At 40.0% G+C, this 19,713-nt stretch overlaps 1 protein-coding gene across 1 annotated transcript in view; it reads right to left on the reverse strand.

Moving 5' to 3' along the window:
- The window catches only part of exoc2 (exocyst complex component 2), a 59,125-nt gene extending 43,488 nt beyond the window's left edge, over positions 1-15,637 (reverse strand). Inside the window, 2 exon segments of the mRNA XM_034711841.1 lie at positions 1,574-1,731; positions 15,555-15,637. Coding sequence (XP_034567732.1) covers positions 1,574-1,691 — 118 coding nt within the window. The 5' untranslated portion in view covers positions 1,692-1,731; positions 15,555-15,637.
- Positions 15,638-19,713: the final 4,076 nt, after the last annotated feature.

Below are 19,713 nucleotides of genomic sequence, written 5' to 3' on the forward strand. Positions count from 1 at the left end.
CAAGCATCCTCAAAGCCTGTGAAAGCTGATCAACAAATAGCCCATAAAACCGTGAAAAATATGCCCATTAGAGTCCCATTTCCTGCCTCTGTTCTCCACTGGATACTTTGTTTGAATACATAAGCACTCACACACATTTGTGCATATCTAATTGTCTAATAACAGGCCCCAGGGACATTCATGGTCAGAAATAGACCTGTATCACAGGCCGAGCACTGCATGCCAAGAATGGAGTGGTGTGTCAGTCCACTGGACCGTCCCCCCTTTTCTCCTTCCTCCCCTCAAAGTAAGGAAGAGGAGAGATTGGCAAGCACGAGGGGAAATATAGGCAAAGAGTGACGTTTAAACACATAATGAGAACAAGATGGAGGCAGTCCATCGATGTGGCAGTGAAAATCATAAGGACACAATAATAAAAATCCATTTTCACATTAATACATGTTGATGGACTCTTCAGTGTCTCAAATGAGGCAAACGTAATCTAAATATTTGCTTCAGCTAAATAGTCGTGTTATTTAATGCGCTGGAAGAGAAGCAAAAGAGAGAATGACATAACTGGAGATTTTTGTTCATGTTTTTACCCTACAGAAGATGCCACAAGGTGAGGGCATATTTTAGTTTAATGTTGATTTGTTTTGATGCAACCGATAAAGAGAACTTAAAACTTCACATGCCAAAAAAATCACCAAAGATGTACTAATGATTTATGTTTATATAATATGAAAATATATTTTTAAATGTCTCATTTAAATTGCTCTGAATCATTAAAATTACAGGCAGAGAAAAACCAAACTGCCACTTCTGAAAGCACTCGTAATGCATCACATATTTCAACAACTGAAACTGATAATTAAAGCTGAAATATAGAAATTCTAAACTTCTTTTTGCTAACTTCTTTTAGTTTAATTTTTACTCAAGTTATGAAATATTCCTAAAAGTGAAACCTGATAACTGGAAAAGGTTCTGAAATTATTTTCAGAGAGGAGAAGAATCAGGTGTCGTCCTGTCCACTTATGCATGATTATAAACAAAAACAAACGTTACAGCGGTCTGTTTAAAAAAGGGGGCCGCTGTGGTTTGCTGATTGATAAGTTAATACAATCGGTTCATATGATTTAAATTAACAAAGTACTCAACATAACAGAGGAGAAATTAAAAGACTAAAAATTCTACATTAACACCATTTCATTGAGCCTCTTTTTCAACAACTACACAAGAAAAATAAATAACATAAATGTAAGAATTATGCAATCAGATTGAAAATAAATGTGAATTGCATATTTGTCGACAGCTTCTTATGTATTTATAACTGTGTGCCGACATAAATAGACTTCTTTAAAATGTATATTAACTTTACATATGAACTAAATATTTACTATTTGAATAAGAAAGGAGATGAACAAAAATGATCAAGGGTAAGGTTTGCAAAGGATAAATACCGATTTCCGCTGGGAAATCAACCGTGCTGAACAGAAATCAATTTAAAGAAAGTCAAACAAACACAGAAAAGACACATATTTTCCGAGACAGAGATGTTCGTGTGAGGTTAGCCATGTGGTTATAGATGTATTACCGATGAGGTCGGTCGAGCCTGTGCCCAGGTTTTCTCCACGGATGGTGACTTTAGTCCAGGCCGCACCCTCCTTGGGCGAGATGCCCGTGACCAACGGGGGCTGACGGGAACGAGACATGGTGGCCTCAGGCAGACAGGAACTCTGGGTCAATCAGCACCTGGGCATGGAAACAGACAGGGCATAGAGAGACATATATAAGATGGTGAGTAAGACTTGAAACAACAGATTGATTAACACATTTAATAATGAAGCTTCAGGAGATAAATAATCAAAGTGTCAAAAAATATATATTTTCAGGGGCTGCAGAAATACAAAAAGTGTCCTGTTGACATCATTTAACACAAAAAAAATTATAGTGTGAAAATTCACAATTAGAAGGACTGATCCTTTTGCATAACAATTTCTATTATTACATCAAAATCAATAAAACCCAGATAACGTGATATTTGCTAGGTCATCTTTGAAGCACTTTGGTACTTGATCTCACTGCTGTTGTGTCTTTTTACCTTTGCAATTCCCATAATGCAGTTGAAATCAGCCCATTAAATACAGAAATGCATCATGGGTTTTAATTATACCTTTAATATTGACTGACTGATTTTTTTTTCCAAATTGAAGTAATTTTAAATTATTTCTGACAATTTAAATAGGCTACTTACTGCTTGAAGAATTGAGAAGAGCATTTTTAAACGGTTTCATACAACCCCTCAACATAGAGTTAACAGTTCCCTCTTGGTTTTAAGGGGTTTAAGAAATAATCTTTACATCAACATAGAGCCATAAACAGTGAAACCAAAACCTTTTCCCAAAAACAAATATGGTAAATTATTTTTTAAAGTTCAGCGGCCGCTTTTTTTAGTAAGTAGAAACACGCGACCGATTTTCAAGTTTTTAAAACTGACCTTGGATGGCAAAATACAATTGGCCACAATTGGCTGGCAGCTAGCGTTAATTTCCCACCCTGTAGGTCTCCAAACAATGTATGCATTGCAGCAGTTATCTCTGAGATAATAGGAAAAATAGAGAGGGGAGCCAAGAATGAAGGAGCAGACAGAGAGCAGGGAGGAAAGGAAGAATGTAAACCTCACAGCGAAGGATAAATAAACCTGGCCTCCCCAATCATTCCACATAAGCCCACACAATGCAGTACAGATTACGGTACCAACGAAGGAGCACCCATGCAAATCAGTTCATGTTGGGGCTGAGCAAAGGAAGACAGGGAATGTTTCCAAATGAAAAAATGAAAGGATGTATTTCAGCAGCACAGATGTTTGCTAATAAATTACTGCCAGGTCTTCCAAAGGCTGACCAATCCAGACTCTCTGAGGCAGCATCAGCGGGGCTTCCGCCCTTTTCTCCGCAGCCAAAACACGTTCTGCGCAAACAATGCACAAGTTCACACGATCCGGACCTAAGGCAAGTTCACGGTGGTCACCCTTAGCACAGTTATATGGCCTTTATTAAGAGAAGGTGTACAGCTGAAGTGAGAACAGCTTCCGAGAGCCAGTGAAGGCGACAACATCAGGGGAAATCAAGACTGACAGAGCACTACACTGATTAGTCTACTGGTTAATGAGACTTTCCTGTGAGAGGGAATATCAGACATTTAAGCCATGCAGCAATAACTGCAGGCACCAAGAGCACTTTACCAGAGATGAAGTGTATGATCATCTTAATTACTAATTAATCTGTGTCCAAATAATAAATCAGATACATTAGTCTGTGAAGTGATGGGAAAAAGTGCAAATTCAAATCTTTAAAGCTCGGTTTATGTGGTCAGCAAAGTAAATCTAAACACACTCCAGGTAACGTTGATACCAAACACAGAGAAGTAGATAACCAATCCATCTGAGAGTCTATAGGAAAGGTAGTGTTTAATAACTTTAACAGTTCATTCCTTCCTGATCTTGGAGTCCAGACCCCCGGTCTGCAAGTAGGATCGAATGAACATTTCTGCAAAATGCATTGAGACATTTTAGAGCAATATGAATCACTGTAGATTTTTTCTAAACGATGTGTTTTTAGATGAAGTCCTGTTGATGTCATCATTTATGAAGAGCCAATGCATGTGGTAATTTAACAAATTACCTAATAATGTATACTTTTAATTAAATGATTATCACTCAATTTGATTTCAGATAATTTTCAACCTTTTGTTATCTTGACTCAACACTCAACAACGTGCTGCAATTTTTCCCTCTAATGTTACGTCTCATCTGAAACCTCTGGTCAAGCCAAGCGGCAACCGCGGTCTCAAACTATGAAGCCCATGCAGAAGTGTTTTAAACTGCAATTCATCGAGAATCCGCTTGAGGCTGGCTACAGAAACACCAGAAACCACATACACACCAATTCAAAAAAGACGATCTTTGCAGCATTAATAAACATTTTTACAACCTGGTTCAAAAAACGGCTTGACTCTACGTAGCTAATCTCTCTAACGGCACATACTGTACAGGGGGGTGAATTTTTTTCTAACGCTACGGTTCAGAAGATATTAAGATTTCGAGTTTTTGCTCAAATAAGGACATGACTGACTTGACTCCCGGACGGGAACACATATCTGTTGGTTAGGAGGCTCAAACTCCGCCTCTTTACGTCACACGATGCCTGGTTGAGTTCTGCATTTCCAATATGGCTGCCGGCCAAAACAGCGCACAGGAACAGATGGGGGGTGTCACGGATACAATGTCCATTATCTATACAGTCTTTTTAAAGTAACTCAAGGATAAGTGCTGACATTTTTTATATTAAGCATGTTTAATATTTTCATCTTGGAGGATTTCTACCGCTTTACTGTTTGCATGTTTTGGGTTTTTGTATATTGGTGTGGTCCAAGGGATGGGCATTTCAAGCAAAAATACTATTCGATAACCATTGGCATCTATTCGACAATTTTTCAAATAATTATTCGACTGCCACGCGTTAACCAGCAGCGGGACGAGGTGCTGCGAGAAGCACTGACAGCGTCTGTCTCAACCTTTATGTCAGTCTTTCTGTGACGCAGCATGGCGTGTATGTTTACATTTAATAGCCATGCTCAGTCTCTGGAAATACGTGTGTAGTAGTGTGAGATTCGGAAACTGAGAAAATTGCCACAGTTGTAGTTAATGTTTCCTTCTTCTTTTGCTATTTAATGCAGTTAGCACACAGCTGTAAGACGCTCTTTAAACATTTTATTGAGTCATTCCTGACATGATTATAGAAATAGTTGCTTCCCTTCTTCACAGGACTGTATTTTGATACAAGTTAGTATATAAAGTTGTTTACACAATAGTGAGCACGGATATCTAAACAGACATGATGAGTTTAAATCAACATCGGTATTAGCATACTTTATATTGTAGTCGTTTTGATAGGGTACACCTGCATAATCTGGTGAAATGCATTCATTTCAACATGAAATCTTTCATTATGAACCGTCACATTTCTGTTCAAGCATATTTCATCACAGATTTCATGACATTCATGATGCCTAATTGATGATACCTCTCAAATAGAAAATGTGAAAGTATAATGTGGCACAAATCAGCAGAGAGTTCAGGATCTTGAATCCTTCCCGGGGAATGTTTCTGCTCCAGGGTCCCCCCTCCGTCACCCCAACATCGCAGAGTTAACAAGAAACTCCAGTGGGATTTACCTCATGTTGTTGCTGCTGCCCCTTACTTGTCAGAGGAAATGGAGGGGCTATGAATCTGACATGCAGAAGATAAGAGGTTAACAGGCCTAAAACAAGAGCTCTGCATATCCTTCATCAATCCCATATGTTTAGAGTGGGAAGGCAAGGGGGCAGAGAACTGGGATCTTTATTTTCTGCAATTCTGATTCCTCTTCCAGGAGTGTTTCTAACTCCCTCACCCCCCTCCCCTCCCCTCTTCCCTCGTCTTGGAAATACACGTGCACAAACACACAGATAGCCTGCCCACACATACACACACACTTAGGCACACATATATACACGCTGGGCAGAATGACAGCTCAGCTAGGTTGCGTGCGAGGGGCCCGAGCTGGAGTTGTGTGGTCTGTGTGTATGCGAGTATGTGGAAGGATCTGCGGAGAGGTCTGGGCAGTGTGTGTGTGTATATATATATGTGTGTGTATGTGTGTGTGTGTGGTCTGGGTGTGTGGTCTCTGGCGCGGGCCTGGGGAGAGCCTGCTGACGGCTGGGATGAGAAAAGAGCCGCTGTGTTTACTTTACTCTGGGGGCTGTGCATGGACACGGGAACACTGCCCAGACCCCTCTCTCTGTAACACCAGCGCGCGCACACACACATGTGGCAAGTCACGCAGAAATGAAGGGGGGGACTCTTGCACAAGTCTCATGTCACACACCATCACAAATACGCTGTAAACTAGGTAATAGAAACTATAACTCTATACAGACTAAGTGTATGATTTTTTTTCCTTAAAGTAGCATGAAGAGGAAAACAAAAGAAGATGTTTCTAAAGCTCCAACTGGAAACTACTGAGGGAGGTGTGAAGCTCTTAACCTCTAGGGGGCGTCAGAGGACCCCGAAATAAGACTTAACCCCAATTTCTTCCAACATGTGTCAAGTCATGTCATACAGTAAAGGCTAAATTTAATCAATGACAACACACAACAAGATTTGGCTCTTTTTCTAGCTTGACTCTTCTCCAAACGTGATGCTGCGAGCCCCCCAAACCCCCCCCCCCCAGCCTAGCCCAGCCTCTGTGGTGCAGGGCTAAAAAGGCAGGTTTGTTTTCCTTGGAGGCTGACTAACAAACAGCAGGTTTGGCTCCGATCTGTGTGGTAGCTATGAGGAAGTCTGAGGCTCTGGATCTTCTTCCAGCCCTGCTAATAAGTGGCAACCCCCTTCCTTGGCACTGCACTGGAGTACGTGGACACAAAGGAAAGACTTTTCATTAAAACTCTAAACAAATCTTTTTGCCACATGAAACCATTTCATTTCCACATGCCGCGGTGTGCCCCAAGTATGCTGGGCTCAACGGTCTGGGCTAGATGGATTTCTTTTTCATAAAAAAAAAGACTTCAATCATGCTGTACTCCTTAGCGACTTGATATTTTCTTTTGACATAGAAGTTGTTTTTAAACTCAATATCTTATTGGCTTCCCCCTGCTGCTGGGATTAATATCAGGGTGGGTTTGGAGAGACACACTGAAACAAATTGTTAATAACACCAATAACAAATTCAATGATGCCCGTGATTGTTATGCCTCATGTTCAAAAAGAACGCTGTAATGCGTTGCATTAAAAGGTTCCTATTGGAAGCACACTATCTTTCTTGGCGGTCTGTTTAAAGCACGCCATGACAGGGTAACCTACAGGTTACTGCATCAAAATAAAAAGGAAATAATGTGGAATTCCATCATTTTTAATTGTTCATTTCTAGATGCAGCAAAACAAAATATTCAGCTTTTGCTGCATCTAAAAATGAAAAAGTAAACACAGCGATTCACCTGCCTGCAGTTCACAGTGATTAAATTCTACCCTCTTTATTCAGAAGTACTGTAACCTTACTCAGTCCTCCCAGGACTCCAGGCACCTTAAATGACATTGCCGATACATGTTTTTATGTTTTTTTCTTCCATGTCCAATATTTTTTCTTTTGCAGGGGTAGTGTATCTTAATGTAAATTGTATATTTTACATTGTTGATGATTTATTACAACCCCCACTATGTCTCTTTTTTGTGTATGCATTGATCTGTTTGTTATATATCTATATATGAGAAAATTCTAATGAAAAAGTTTGTTTTTTTAAAAAGGAAAACTATAAAGATGAACATAAATGGCTTAAATGTAATAGAATATAAATGTCTCATATCAAAATACATCAAACCAGTTTAAAAGTGCAAATCATATTAAACAATGTATGCCTGCTATTAATATTCATCAGACCAGTAAAGCCTAAGGGTATCTCCAGTTTTGAGTCATAACTTGTGATTTACATATAATGTAATAGTAATTATTCCAACAAGATAGGATTTATTGATTCATTTATATGATTCATTCATTCTTAAGAATTGTATTTGCTCTCTGCAGTGTCTGATAACACAGCATATGCGATACAGATCTTCACAAAATAGTGTATATAACAGAAGAAAAACTTAAAGCACCTGCCCCTTCCCTTGATCACAACATAATTTACCACAATGTACCACCGGACTGCTAACCTGTTGGTACTCACCTTCTCTTTTCACAAAACATCCAATGTAACAATAAACAACAATAAAATACAGATTTACTGGATAAGTTTGTAGTTCCCCGTTACCTTATCTTTTAACATTCTTTTAAACTGTAAAATATTTGAGCAGCATTTTATATCATCGTCCAGAGAATTCCAAAATTTAACTCCATAAACTGAAACACATATTTGCTTTAATGTAGTGCGGACGTATGGACTTTTAGAAATTAATTTCAATCTATGAGCCTCCTCATGAGATGTGAACACTTCTCAAGTTTTCAGGTAATAATCTGTTTCTGGCTTTAAACATAAACAATAATATTCTAGTAGAAAAAACTACACTTATTGCCTAGCAGTGAAACAAAATAATTTGCAAAAATGTATTAAAGCTTTTAAAAATTATCAATTTGTCTCCAATGTGATGATTGTATTTTTGTTCCTACTGTAAGACATGTACTTTTGGTGTTTTTGGTTTGCTACAAGTGACTTAAAGTGACTTAATCATGGGGTACCATGATTTATGTTAACCCTGTTCAATGGTGGTTATTGTTTGTTTTGCACTGAACAATACATGTAATCTATGATACATTAAACAATTTCTTTAAGAGCAGATTGCATGTTAAAGTCATTCATGTGTGTTTTGACTCATTTTACAGTGAAAGCTTATTTTTAGGGTTATTGGGATATTTTCAGGAGTTTAAATTATTTTAACAATGCAGGGCTAACTTTACTGTTATCACTTATTTCTGACTTTTAAGCTCTTCATAATACAAAAAAAAATGAATCATAAAGCATAATATTTACAGGGTGCAGATCTAAAAGTATCCTTTAATCTCCTCAAGATTCAAGCCACGTGTTTGATGTCCAAGCTAAAATCAGAGAGCACTGCAGCATACCTCACTTTGTTCTCTTTTAAACTTTTGTCCTTCTCGACTGCGTTCATCAAATAAAAAGAAGAACCAGAACATAAACTATCTGGTCCTCCTGATAACATGAAATATGTTGAACCAAAATCAGCTGCTCCTGGATCACACACATCATGTGCACCGAACTTTAAGTGGACAACTTCCACACACGACAAACTCTTTGCATCGCCACAGACGTGAAAATTCTATCGACCTGACCAACCACACCAGCACACACATCGCTCAGGTATCCCATGAATGCTGCGTTCATACCTTAAGATCTCAGCGCTCAAAGCTTGAAAGTGACTTACATATGGCAGTGATTGGCAAGTGTGTGTGTGTGAGTGTGAAGGTGAGGGTGTAATGGTTTTTGGGGGCACAAAGGGACCCATTTAGGTAGATCATCACCCTTACCCCCTCCGTCTCACATCACAGCAGCTTACTCGGTATCCGCCGGCGGCTCGTCTCAGAAACCCCCCATCCACCTACCCCCACACTAACACCATTTCACTCCCCGCTCCCCAAACTTTACACAAACACCAGATTCCTTCAAAGACCCCCCCTCTTGACTTGTCTGAATGGACAGAGCGGGCCAAACATGACCCAGTCTGAGATGAGTGCTCTGATCACACAGGCTGGATGAAGCTCTGAACAATCTCCCACAGTGTTCGCTCACACCCGGGCCACCGCATGCCTCTAAGATGTGGAGAGGGCGATGGAGCTGATAGTCCGAAAATTGACCATAATGCATGTCAACTGTATCATATTTCAAATAAACGGACCATAAATAACAAGAACTGTGCAGGTTCTGTTTGAAAACAGATGCTGTCCAGTCACTGAGTGCTCCCACAATGACTCAGCTTCTCCTGAGCGAGTGTTTCGTGACAGAAAGAGAGGACAGAGTGATCAGATGTGTGCCTCTGGTTCACTATCCGACCATCATGATGATGTCTGCCCACAGGCTTTGTTATCTTTAGGGGCTGTCTGTTTGTTTGTTTGTCAGTCTCAAGTGCTTTTCAGAGTTAGCTTTAACGAAGTCAAGTCCCCAATTTCCCATATAAAAATCCTGGAACAATAAACAGAAATATGAAGTATAGGCCTGCAAATGCAGGAAGATGTTTTCAGAGGATTAAGAGACTGGAGACAGGCGGCTTTGCCCAGTGACATGGCCAAATAGAGAGATTTGAACCTTCAGGAGCCACTGCTGCCCCAGCTGCTTTACATAAAACACACACCACCAGCGTGAGAACCATGTTCACTGTCTCATCCGAGCACTACACAAACACAGCTAACACAGTCAGTAACCTTTACAGAAAGAAATCTGACAACTGACGGGATATAAAACTTTGATCTTAAGAAGCCTAGCTGTTCACAATACTTTATTGCCATGTCCACAATCAGAGCTCTTAATAAGAAGACACAAACACAGCATCATAACACAAAATAATAACAGAGAGTTGATCATAAATCAGGATCAGGCATGTCATTAGTATCACACAAAATAGTAGGACCCCCTCTTCTATCTCACCACACACACACACACACACACACACACACACACACACACACACACACACACACACACACACACACACACACACACACACACACACACACACACACACACACACACACACACACATTCAGTGATATTTAACATACAGTTTCAAGAAAGGTGACATGATGATCTATTTATTAAACCATTTCAAATGTGAAAAAGTCCAAATCATTTTTCAATACACTACATGCAACTGTAAACGTTTATTTGGTCGATAACATGTCAGAAGATACCATAAATGATGGTCCTGATTAATATAATAATCTTTTAAAATGGCTTTTCTGTCTGACCAACACGAAAAAACATCTCAATAAAAACTCCACAATAACATGACCCAGGAAAAAAGGCATCATGTCTTTGCAGTGTCAAAGCGGAATCTAAACTTTAGACTGTATAAATAATGGACGTAGTATCCCTGACGTCACCCATCTGTTCCTGAGCGCTGTTTTGAAGCCAATCGACGGCGGCAGCCATATTGGAAATGCAGAACTCAACCAGGCAGAGTGTGATGTAAAGAGGCGGAGTTTGAGCCTCCTAGCCAACAGCTATGTGTTTTGCCGGTCAGTCATGTCCGTCATGTCCTTATTTGGGCAAAAACTGGTAATCTTAATATCTTCTGAACCATTGTGTTAGAAAAAAATTCACAGCCAGCCTCAAGCAGATTCTCGATGTATTGCAGTTTATAACACTTCCGCATGGGCTTCATAGTTTGAGACCTGAGGTTGCCGCTTGATCTAAACACTACAGAAATGTTTCTTATAAAAGATTGATTTATTACAGAGAGGGCTGCACAATGACATATAATTCATGGTGTGAATTAATGATAATTTTTTATTAAATATTTTTATATACACCAAAAATTTGGAATTCCCCACACCAAACTGACTTATGTACATTATCGTATCACTGTTGAACAAGACTCGTAGGCAAAGGCTTCTCTCTGGCAGTGCAGTATTTCACATTTAATCATAATGCTGCTTCGTCACATATTTCACTTTAATTGATACATTTCTATTGACTGAAATATTATTTAGGTTAGCTGGGCAGCCTTAATATTTTTTGTCAAATGGTGTCAATCTGTAATAAATGTATTATTTTAATAAGTTTGAATCTTGGAACGCTCAACACATAGGGCCTGACTCTGCTGCTTTTGAGTTCATCTCATCCAGCTGCACACTTTTCCCTGCTCAAAGCTCCTCCGTCTGCCTTTCTGTCCGTCCAACAGTCTGTCCAGGACCGACTGGGTCACAGTAACCATACTGTGAAAACCAGTGGCCCAGCAAGGAAGAGGACTACCAGGTGAGGTTGACTGCAGAGAGCAGACAGGGGTGAGAGAGAAGTGCCGCTTCACAAACAAGGTTTCGGCCTGACCCCCGACGCTCAACTCACCCCCAAAGTCTACGGAGCAGAGGCACTGAGGAGAGCCTCGAAAAAACACAACCCACCACATTCAACCAAAACAAACAAGCAGGGCCACCCAAATTTTTCAATTAGAGCCTGAAGAGGGGGGCAGGAAATGGATCAGTGTAGCCTTTCCCCCGCTATTCCCCAGCCAAGCAGTGCTGACTTTGTGGAAGTGAAGGGGATCCACAGAGCTCTGCGGGCTCTCACTGAAAGGCTGAGGACTTTCTGGCATGAGTGTTGACACAAATGATGGAGGAGCTCAATGACAACGTATTCCTGCGACATGGCGCCTGCCTGCAATTGACCCGTCAATCAATTACTCTCAGTCCCTCCCACACATAATCAATCAGTAGAACAAACACACAGGGTCTGGGACTGTTTCTCTAGAGAAAGCCGATTAAGAGAAAGTAGGTTTTACCAATATTTGACAAAAGTACACAAGAGCAGGGATTATAAGGGTTTAGATTATGTTCTGTTTGAAAACACTGCGCTTAATGAGGCTGAGCTGAGAGAAGTGTCTTTATTGTAGCAAGACCAACTTGATGTTTTTATTTTAAACCAACCTTAAAACCTACAAGAAAACAACTACACAGCTGTGTTTTCTGCTGCAAAGAGGTTTGGTTTACATAAAGAAGCACTTTACCTCGACAGCAGTTAGGTTGAGTTCAGCATTTCCAATATGGCTCCCCCCGACAATTGGCTTCAAAACAGCACTTCAGAAACAGATGGGTGACATCATGGATACTACGTCCATTAATTACACAGTCTATGGCCATAACATGGATTTTGAAATATCATCTTCACTAGTTTAAACCATAGACAGCATAAAATATGAACGTAGTATCTGTGACGTCACCCATCTGTTTCTGAAGTGCTGTTTTGAGGCCAATCAGAGGCAGCAGACATATTGCTGCTGTTGAGCGATTGTGACATAAAGAGGCGGGCTTTGAGCCTCCTAGCCAACAGCTACAGTGTTCCTGCCTGTCAGTAAAGTCAGCTGTGCCTCTCATTGGAAGACTTGTAATCTCAATATCTTCAAAATTGCTGCGTTAGAAAAAAATCCACCCCCCGTACAGTGTGTGCCGATCGTCTTTTTTGAATTTGTGTGTATGTGGTTTCAGGTACTTCCGGAGCCAGCCTCAAGCGGATCCTTGATGAACTGCAGTTTTTAACACTTCCGCATTGAACTCATATTTTTAGACTGGAGGTTGCAGCTTGGTTCAAACTAGATATCTACTTCAAGCTCTCACCATTAATCATGGAGCAAGCTGCAACTGAATATTGCCACACTCTAAAAAGACAACTCTAATTTGGCAACAGTGCGATGCTGCTGAGGGATATATAAACTCATTCATCAGGATTTTAAATTTCATTTTCAGTGGCAATAAAAACTGTCATGCAACTAATTGTTCTCACTGATCAGGAATCATGTTTTATTTATATTACCTGACAAGTTCATTGGAATTTATTAATCATTTTGTAATTACTGAAGTCCTGCTGCACAAAGATCAAGCTCTCAAAAGTGGACTCTTTGGAGTGGAAAGGGTTTTTGGAGCCTTACTAAAAACCTATTTACTTCAAAAATCAAGCAGAGGCGCTTAGTGCACCCTAAGATCTAGAATCCCAACACCTAGACTTGTCCTGACCTAAATTAACGACTCACCAACGAGTCTGCGTACAAGATGGAAGTGGAGCAGCTCACAGCGTGGTGCAGGTCCCACAACCTTGTCCTGAATGTGGAAAAAACAAAGGAGATGCTGATTGATTTCAGGAGGGCTGGCAACCAACAACACACCCCGCTGACCATCAATGGTGCTGCCGTGGAGAGGGTTAGCAACACCAAGTTTCTAGGAGTTCACCTATCCGACGACCTGACAACCACCACCAACACCACAGCAGTTATCAAAAAAGCTCAGCAGCTGCTCCATCCCCTCCGGAGACTCAAAGTGGCAGGTCTTCCCACCCCCCACCTCATCACCTTCTACAGAAGTACCATAGAGAGCATCCAAACAGCTTCACTTCCTGGTTTGGGAGGTGCAAGGCCTATGAACACCAGCAGCTTAGCAGAGTAGTTAGGACAGCCGGCAAAATCATCGGTGCCCCTCTCACCTCCTTAATGGAGATCTACGAGCAGCGGATCCCCACCACCCTTCTCACAGCCTATTTTCCCTCCTGCTATCAGGGAAGAGGTACAGAAGTATCTGCTGCAGGTCCAGCAGGATGCTGAACAGCTTCTTCCCACAAGCAGTGAGGACCATAAAACAGACTGTGCCCCCTCCCCTTCACACACTCACACCCAATCCCCTCCCCATCAACAAATGCTTCAGCTGACAGTCAGTCACCTGTCAGGAGGAATCCCAATTACAGTTTTTCTCAGTCTCTTTGGTACATTTCTCAGATCAGAATTGAAATTCTCAAAACTACTTGTTCAATCTTCACATCACTGAGTCATTTGTGCACATCCAAAAAAGCAGTTTCTCATTTTCTTTGAACAAGTTGCAAATGCTTTGGTACATCCATGTAAATGATTATGTACAATTCTCTGCTGTTTCCTACATCATCTATTGCTTATGTCATGTTGATCAAAATGTATTATAATGGGTCTCTGTTGAATAGTCTCACCCTCCACAACATTTAGGCTTTAGTTCATCACACAAGTCTTAATGTCAGTCATATTTCTGTACATTTCCATCAGACTGTTTTTCTAAATCTGTCCTGAATTGTTGACATGGTCTGTCAACAAATTAAAGGACAAACAGTAAAAGCATAAATGTGAATCTTGTCCGGTCTCTTGCAATCAATCTCCCACATACACTAAGGTGTAACTTACAATTTACAATAACTGCCTTCAAAACTTTAGCCATAGTTTACATCAGAACGTCCCTCCAGAGTACACTATCATATCGACAACATGACTAAGCTATTTGACTGTCTTATCCACACACAATGACACAAGGACTTGTCATTCTGATGGCACTGACACAGATATTTACTTTTGAGAGATGAACTTAGGATTTTGAGCAAGATACTGGCTTTTGCAGGTAATCCATGGAGTTTTGCTATTTGCACAAATTGTTTTGAGAAATGCACTTCCTGTTTTGCAAATGTCCACGATGATTCGATAAAGGTACCAAAGCGACTGAGAAAAACTGTAAACACTTTACTGACTGATGCACTTTCTACCTTTTGGTCTATCGTGCTGCTAATACTGTGTTTTTTGTGTTTTTTTTAACGTGTCTTTAAATGTTTTAGCTTGTCTTTTGAGTCTTTTTATTTTGCACTGCCAAGCTGGTTGAGAAACAGTATTTCGTTTCACTGAGTATCAAACTACAAAAGGAAATGACAATAAAGTGAATCTTGACATTATTCTAGAGAGGCTACAGTCTCGGAAGCTGTGAGGGAGATGCTGATAACAGCGTCGTATGTGTGATGACAGATTCCGTAAAACGCTCCTAAAACAAAGTCATTCACACATTGCATACAGCTAGGTAAGACAACAAGGTCAACTTACCGAGACACACGTATAGAAATCACCACAAAACAGCATCAAATGCCAAACATGAAATCTCTGCACAGCCTTTAATCTGACAGACATGTAAACATAGCTCGGTTCAGCTAAAGATGTCTCCGATCAGACTGTGCGACATGTGTCAGTTGTTTCTAACATCATTTAACAATTTTGCAATGTGAAGAAAGAAACCCAGTGCACAGTATCACAGTCGGTATGTATTTTAATGAGAGGTGTAACGGATTTGTTTATATATTTTACATAAAGCTCACGTTAGCTTAGCCTGGTCTGTGTTGAGCTCCTAACTCTTCTACCTCTGCTGGAGGACACAGGAGTGCATTTATATGTGTTCGTCGAAGTATTAAAAACCGCTTACATTTACTTTGTCTCTTCGTAAAGATCTGAGGAGGAAAATATGTCAAAGAAAAGAGTTACTTACAGTTTACATCGGCTGGGCTGCAGCAATCGTTTCCTGTATCACTATCACGTGACTACTTCCGGCTCTCCCTTCTCAGGCACAACCCTTCAAAATAAAATATAATATAAAATAAACGAAATAAAATAAGATGGCATCAAATAAAAAAATATTTAAATTATTACAAGCATAATAAAATATGAAACAAAATGTCACAATTCCAAATAAGATCAAAGAAAATGAAAGAAAAGTAAACGTCTGTTTAAAGGATGGACGGATAGATAGATAGATAGATAGATAGATAGATAGATAGATAGATAGATAGATAGATAGATAGATAGATAGATAGATAGATAGATAGATAGATAGATAGATAGATAGATAGATAGATAGGTAGGTAGGTAGGTAGGTAGATAGATAGACCCAGCTTGATTCTGCAATCCCTTTGATCTACAATACAATTTGTATGATTGTCAAAAAAGAAATATAAAGAAGCAATTTTTCACCAATCAATTATTAATTGGCCCAGTTTCAGAATGGTAGAAACAAGTCAGTTAGGTAGTAGTTGTACTTGACCTGACTATTTTCATTTCTGTGTTGCTTTTCCTATATATAAATGAATAAATAATGAACATTTTACTTCAGTTAATTAAGTTGAAGTAGCTTTAAATGTAATACAGTGAAATATAATGAACAGCAATTTATCATTGTAAATATATTACTTCACTTTGATTAATCAGTATAATGTATCTAGTGCATTCCAAAATCTTCATTTACATCTACCTTTGTCTTTATCCTAATATGTCTGGCACATGAGATATTGACGTGCTATAGTGAAACCCTTATGCAGTTTGAGCTATAATCACATGGTTTACTCAAAGGGAAAATAGGACAAAAATTAATATCACCCCCCTGCCTGTTCTTCTCCTGTTAGACGTCCTTGGTGTGAGAATTCTGAGGCCTAGAGGGAGCTTTGCCTCTTTCCTCTTCTCTCTTTTCACGGTGCATCACTGAGGTATTTCCACTTGTTCTGGGAAAGGCGCAGCATCATTAGAAATGTAACAGAGACCACCCAGGCACACAGTACAACATTGATACCATTACATTTATCTCACCAAATTGTGCAGGGCAGAAAGAATTTCAGTGATAAGGCAAGGCCCAATCCCTCAGGAAACCATATTGTCCAATTAGACGGGCTAATCTGATAATTGAGGGATCAAACTGTGACTTGGGAAGTTTGCACAGATGCTGATACAACACAGGGGCTGTTTGTCTACATAAACACCAACTTAAAGCAATGACGCTGGCAGATTTTGATCTTGGTCTCAGTGGTACTGTGGTACCATCGAATGACAAGATCAGCCACATGTCAAAGATACCAGCTGATGAAATAACAAATCAATCAGCTAACTTATTTTATGCTTGCTGTAAAATATTCTCAATTATATCCACTGTTTTTTTGCATCATTGGTGCAAAAAGAAAGTGAAAAATGCAAGTTTAATGTGCAGTACAATTAGTGGAACGGGTTAGAGTGTGTGAGTCACTATTTCCAGTCAATCTTGTTAAGCTAAGCTAAATGGATGTGGGCTGTAGCTCATCGAACAGATACGAGAGTGGTAACCACTTAGTTAGGCAGCAAGTGTCATCTGATGTCATGCCAAGGATTGGAAACCTAAAGCTGGTAAGATTTTGAACTGTTATGTTCCAGATTTAAAAATGGTAAGAACAGGGAATCTTACAAATAACTGCTTTCCAACTGAAATTACAATCAATAATGAAAATCCAAATGGCGAAAAGGCTGTATTAAAAGTTCTAGCTCCAAATTCATTAGTAATAACAAGCACCTCAAACTTTTTCCTCTAAACAGCAGCAAACTCTGCTGAAGATTCTCTCGTTAAGCTCGGAGCACGTGATCGCTTGTTGTGTTTTTAAATAGCACAGGCTTTCTGAGCAGGTGTCCCAGGTGTGCTCCTGAGGGACACCACTGGTGCCTTGATCCTTGCTATGACCCCTGAACCCTCTCTAATCCACATCCCGTAATGGCACATGCTGCGCTGGCACCATTGCTCATCCCTGAACCCTATTGTTCATTGTTTGTCTTCTCCAGTTTTTTCCCATGGGCCCCTGGCCAGTGAGAGGAAAAGGTCACTGTAAATATTGCACTGAAATCCTCCCTCCCTCCCATGGAGCTCCTGAAGATGGAACAGGCGACCAGTGGGTGAGCACTTCCTTCCTGCGCAGGGCACTTCAACTGTAAGACATCAAACAAGTATGAATCCCTCAATGTCAAAGAGCACTGCAGTGAGATCATATGCTCAGTGTTGACATTACAGTAACCTGGACAGGTCTCTGAGCTCTCTGAGGCACGTCAGATAGCATCATACCTTAATTAGCGGTTACATGTTGCTGTGTTTTTATGTGGAGAAAAATTGGATTGAACACCTAAAATACTTATTATTCTCTTTTTGAGAATTGTAACCCCTTCTTTGCCGTATCTGCCATTGAGTCCGTCTCTTTAACTGTTAAGTTAGCAAAAAATATGGTATTCATAACAAGGCATAAGTCCAATCCCTGCCTGTATTTTGCATCTCTTAAAACACACAAAATATGGATTCCAAGGGAAATTAAGTGAGGCTCAGGCACCCCTGACCCATGAGTGGCTAATCACTTGCCTGTAGCTATGCTGTTAATATAAGGCGAGGAGATTTAAAATAAACCCCTAATATTTGGGATTGTTTTGATTCTGAGTGGCGCTCCATCTCCCGTTGCTCCCCTTTCCCGGAGGAGTCCAGTTCTCCTGGGCTCACATTTTGGGCTCCGGAAATCCAGGCCTGTGCCAGGCTTAGCTTGGAAAAGCATCCAGATGAACACAATGAGAAAGGAGAGTTAAGGAGAACAGAGAGCCTTTCAGTATGAATGCTGACACATTGCTTGACACACATTGGCCAGATAATATGAACAAGAAGGGAGTAAAGGAATTATCTTACAGCAAGGTGTTGAAAAATAACCTGATACACCTCTGATTATATCTCTACCATGACCTTAAAAGTCCAGTGTGCAAGATTTAGTAGGATCAATTGGCAGACATTCACAAATTCCATTTATATTATGTTTTCATTAGTGTAGAATCACCTGAAAATAAGAAAAGTGGTGGTTTTTTTTTTACATAAGAGTAAGCTCTTAATGTCTGCAGAGGGAGTCTGCCCTCTTCTATGGAGCCGCCACATTGTACTTTGTTTCTACAGTAGCCTGGAATGGACAAATCAAACACTTACTCATGAGCAGTTATTTTCTGTACTATGTGTTTTGCAGCCACTTCAGGTTGTTCTCATAAACTGTATAAAACATGGATGCTATCTCTGTCGTCGCCCATTAGTTTCTGAAGAGACATTCTGAAGCCTAATGTTACTGGGAGAACAATTGGAAATGCTGACACAACCTAACTTTTGATCAACCCTGAAACAAACGCAGAGATGGAGTGGAGACCAGCTTTTAGCCACCTGGAAAATCTACAATGTACGTTTGTCGGTCAACCCAGCCGTGCCCCTTATTACGCAAATGTATCTATGATAAAATCAAAACAGATGTGTTGAAAACAAATCACCCCCTGTACAATGAGTACAAAGAAAGAGCACAAAAAACATTTTTAGAATCAGGCTGTAAACATGTTTAATTTTGTTAGAAAATGTACCCATGTTAACATGAGACCTAATGGTGCTCCCTGGGCTTTTGCAGCCAGCCTCAAGTGGACAGTTAAGGAACTGCATTTTTTTTGCGCTTCCACAGTAGCTTCATCTTTCAACGCGTTTTAACTGGCGTCAGTAGAGCTGGTTTTAAGCTGGTTGCTGTCTGCAACCTTAATGCTATGCTCCAACACATTGCTTCTTAAAGTTTTAGCCCTAGCTAATGTTTAAAAATTAAAAATTAAAAAAACATTTTAGTGACAAACTGTGAAATAGAGCCACAGATTGTTTTGATTGTTGATTCTGATGTCATTTGTTCATGTTTAAGATTCTGATCTATCTCTTGAAGCTTTGCAAGTCTGGAGGCTACTTGGGTCTAGAGTGGCTGGTTGGTTTTAACTTAACAATAACAGAAGTCTATCAGGATGAGCTTTCAGCAGGCAATGCTTACCATGTTCATTGTCTGAATTTGAAGAGTTAACACACAAACATTTGTGTA

Source organism: Notolabrus celidotus, chromosome 2, assembly GCF_009762535.1.
Source record: "Notolabrus celidotus isolate fNotCel1 chromosome 2, fNotCel1.pri, whole genome shotgun sequence".
Taxonomy (NCBI): Eukaryota; Metazoa; Chordata; class Actinopteri; order Labriformes; family Labridae; genus Notolabrus; species Notolabrus celidotus.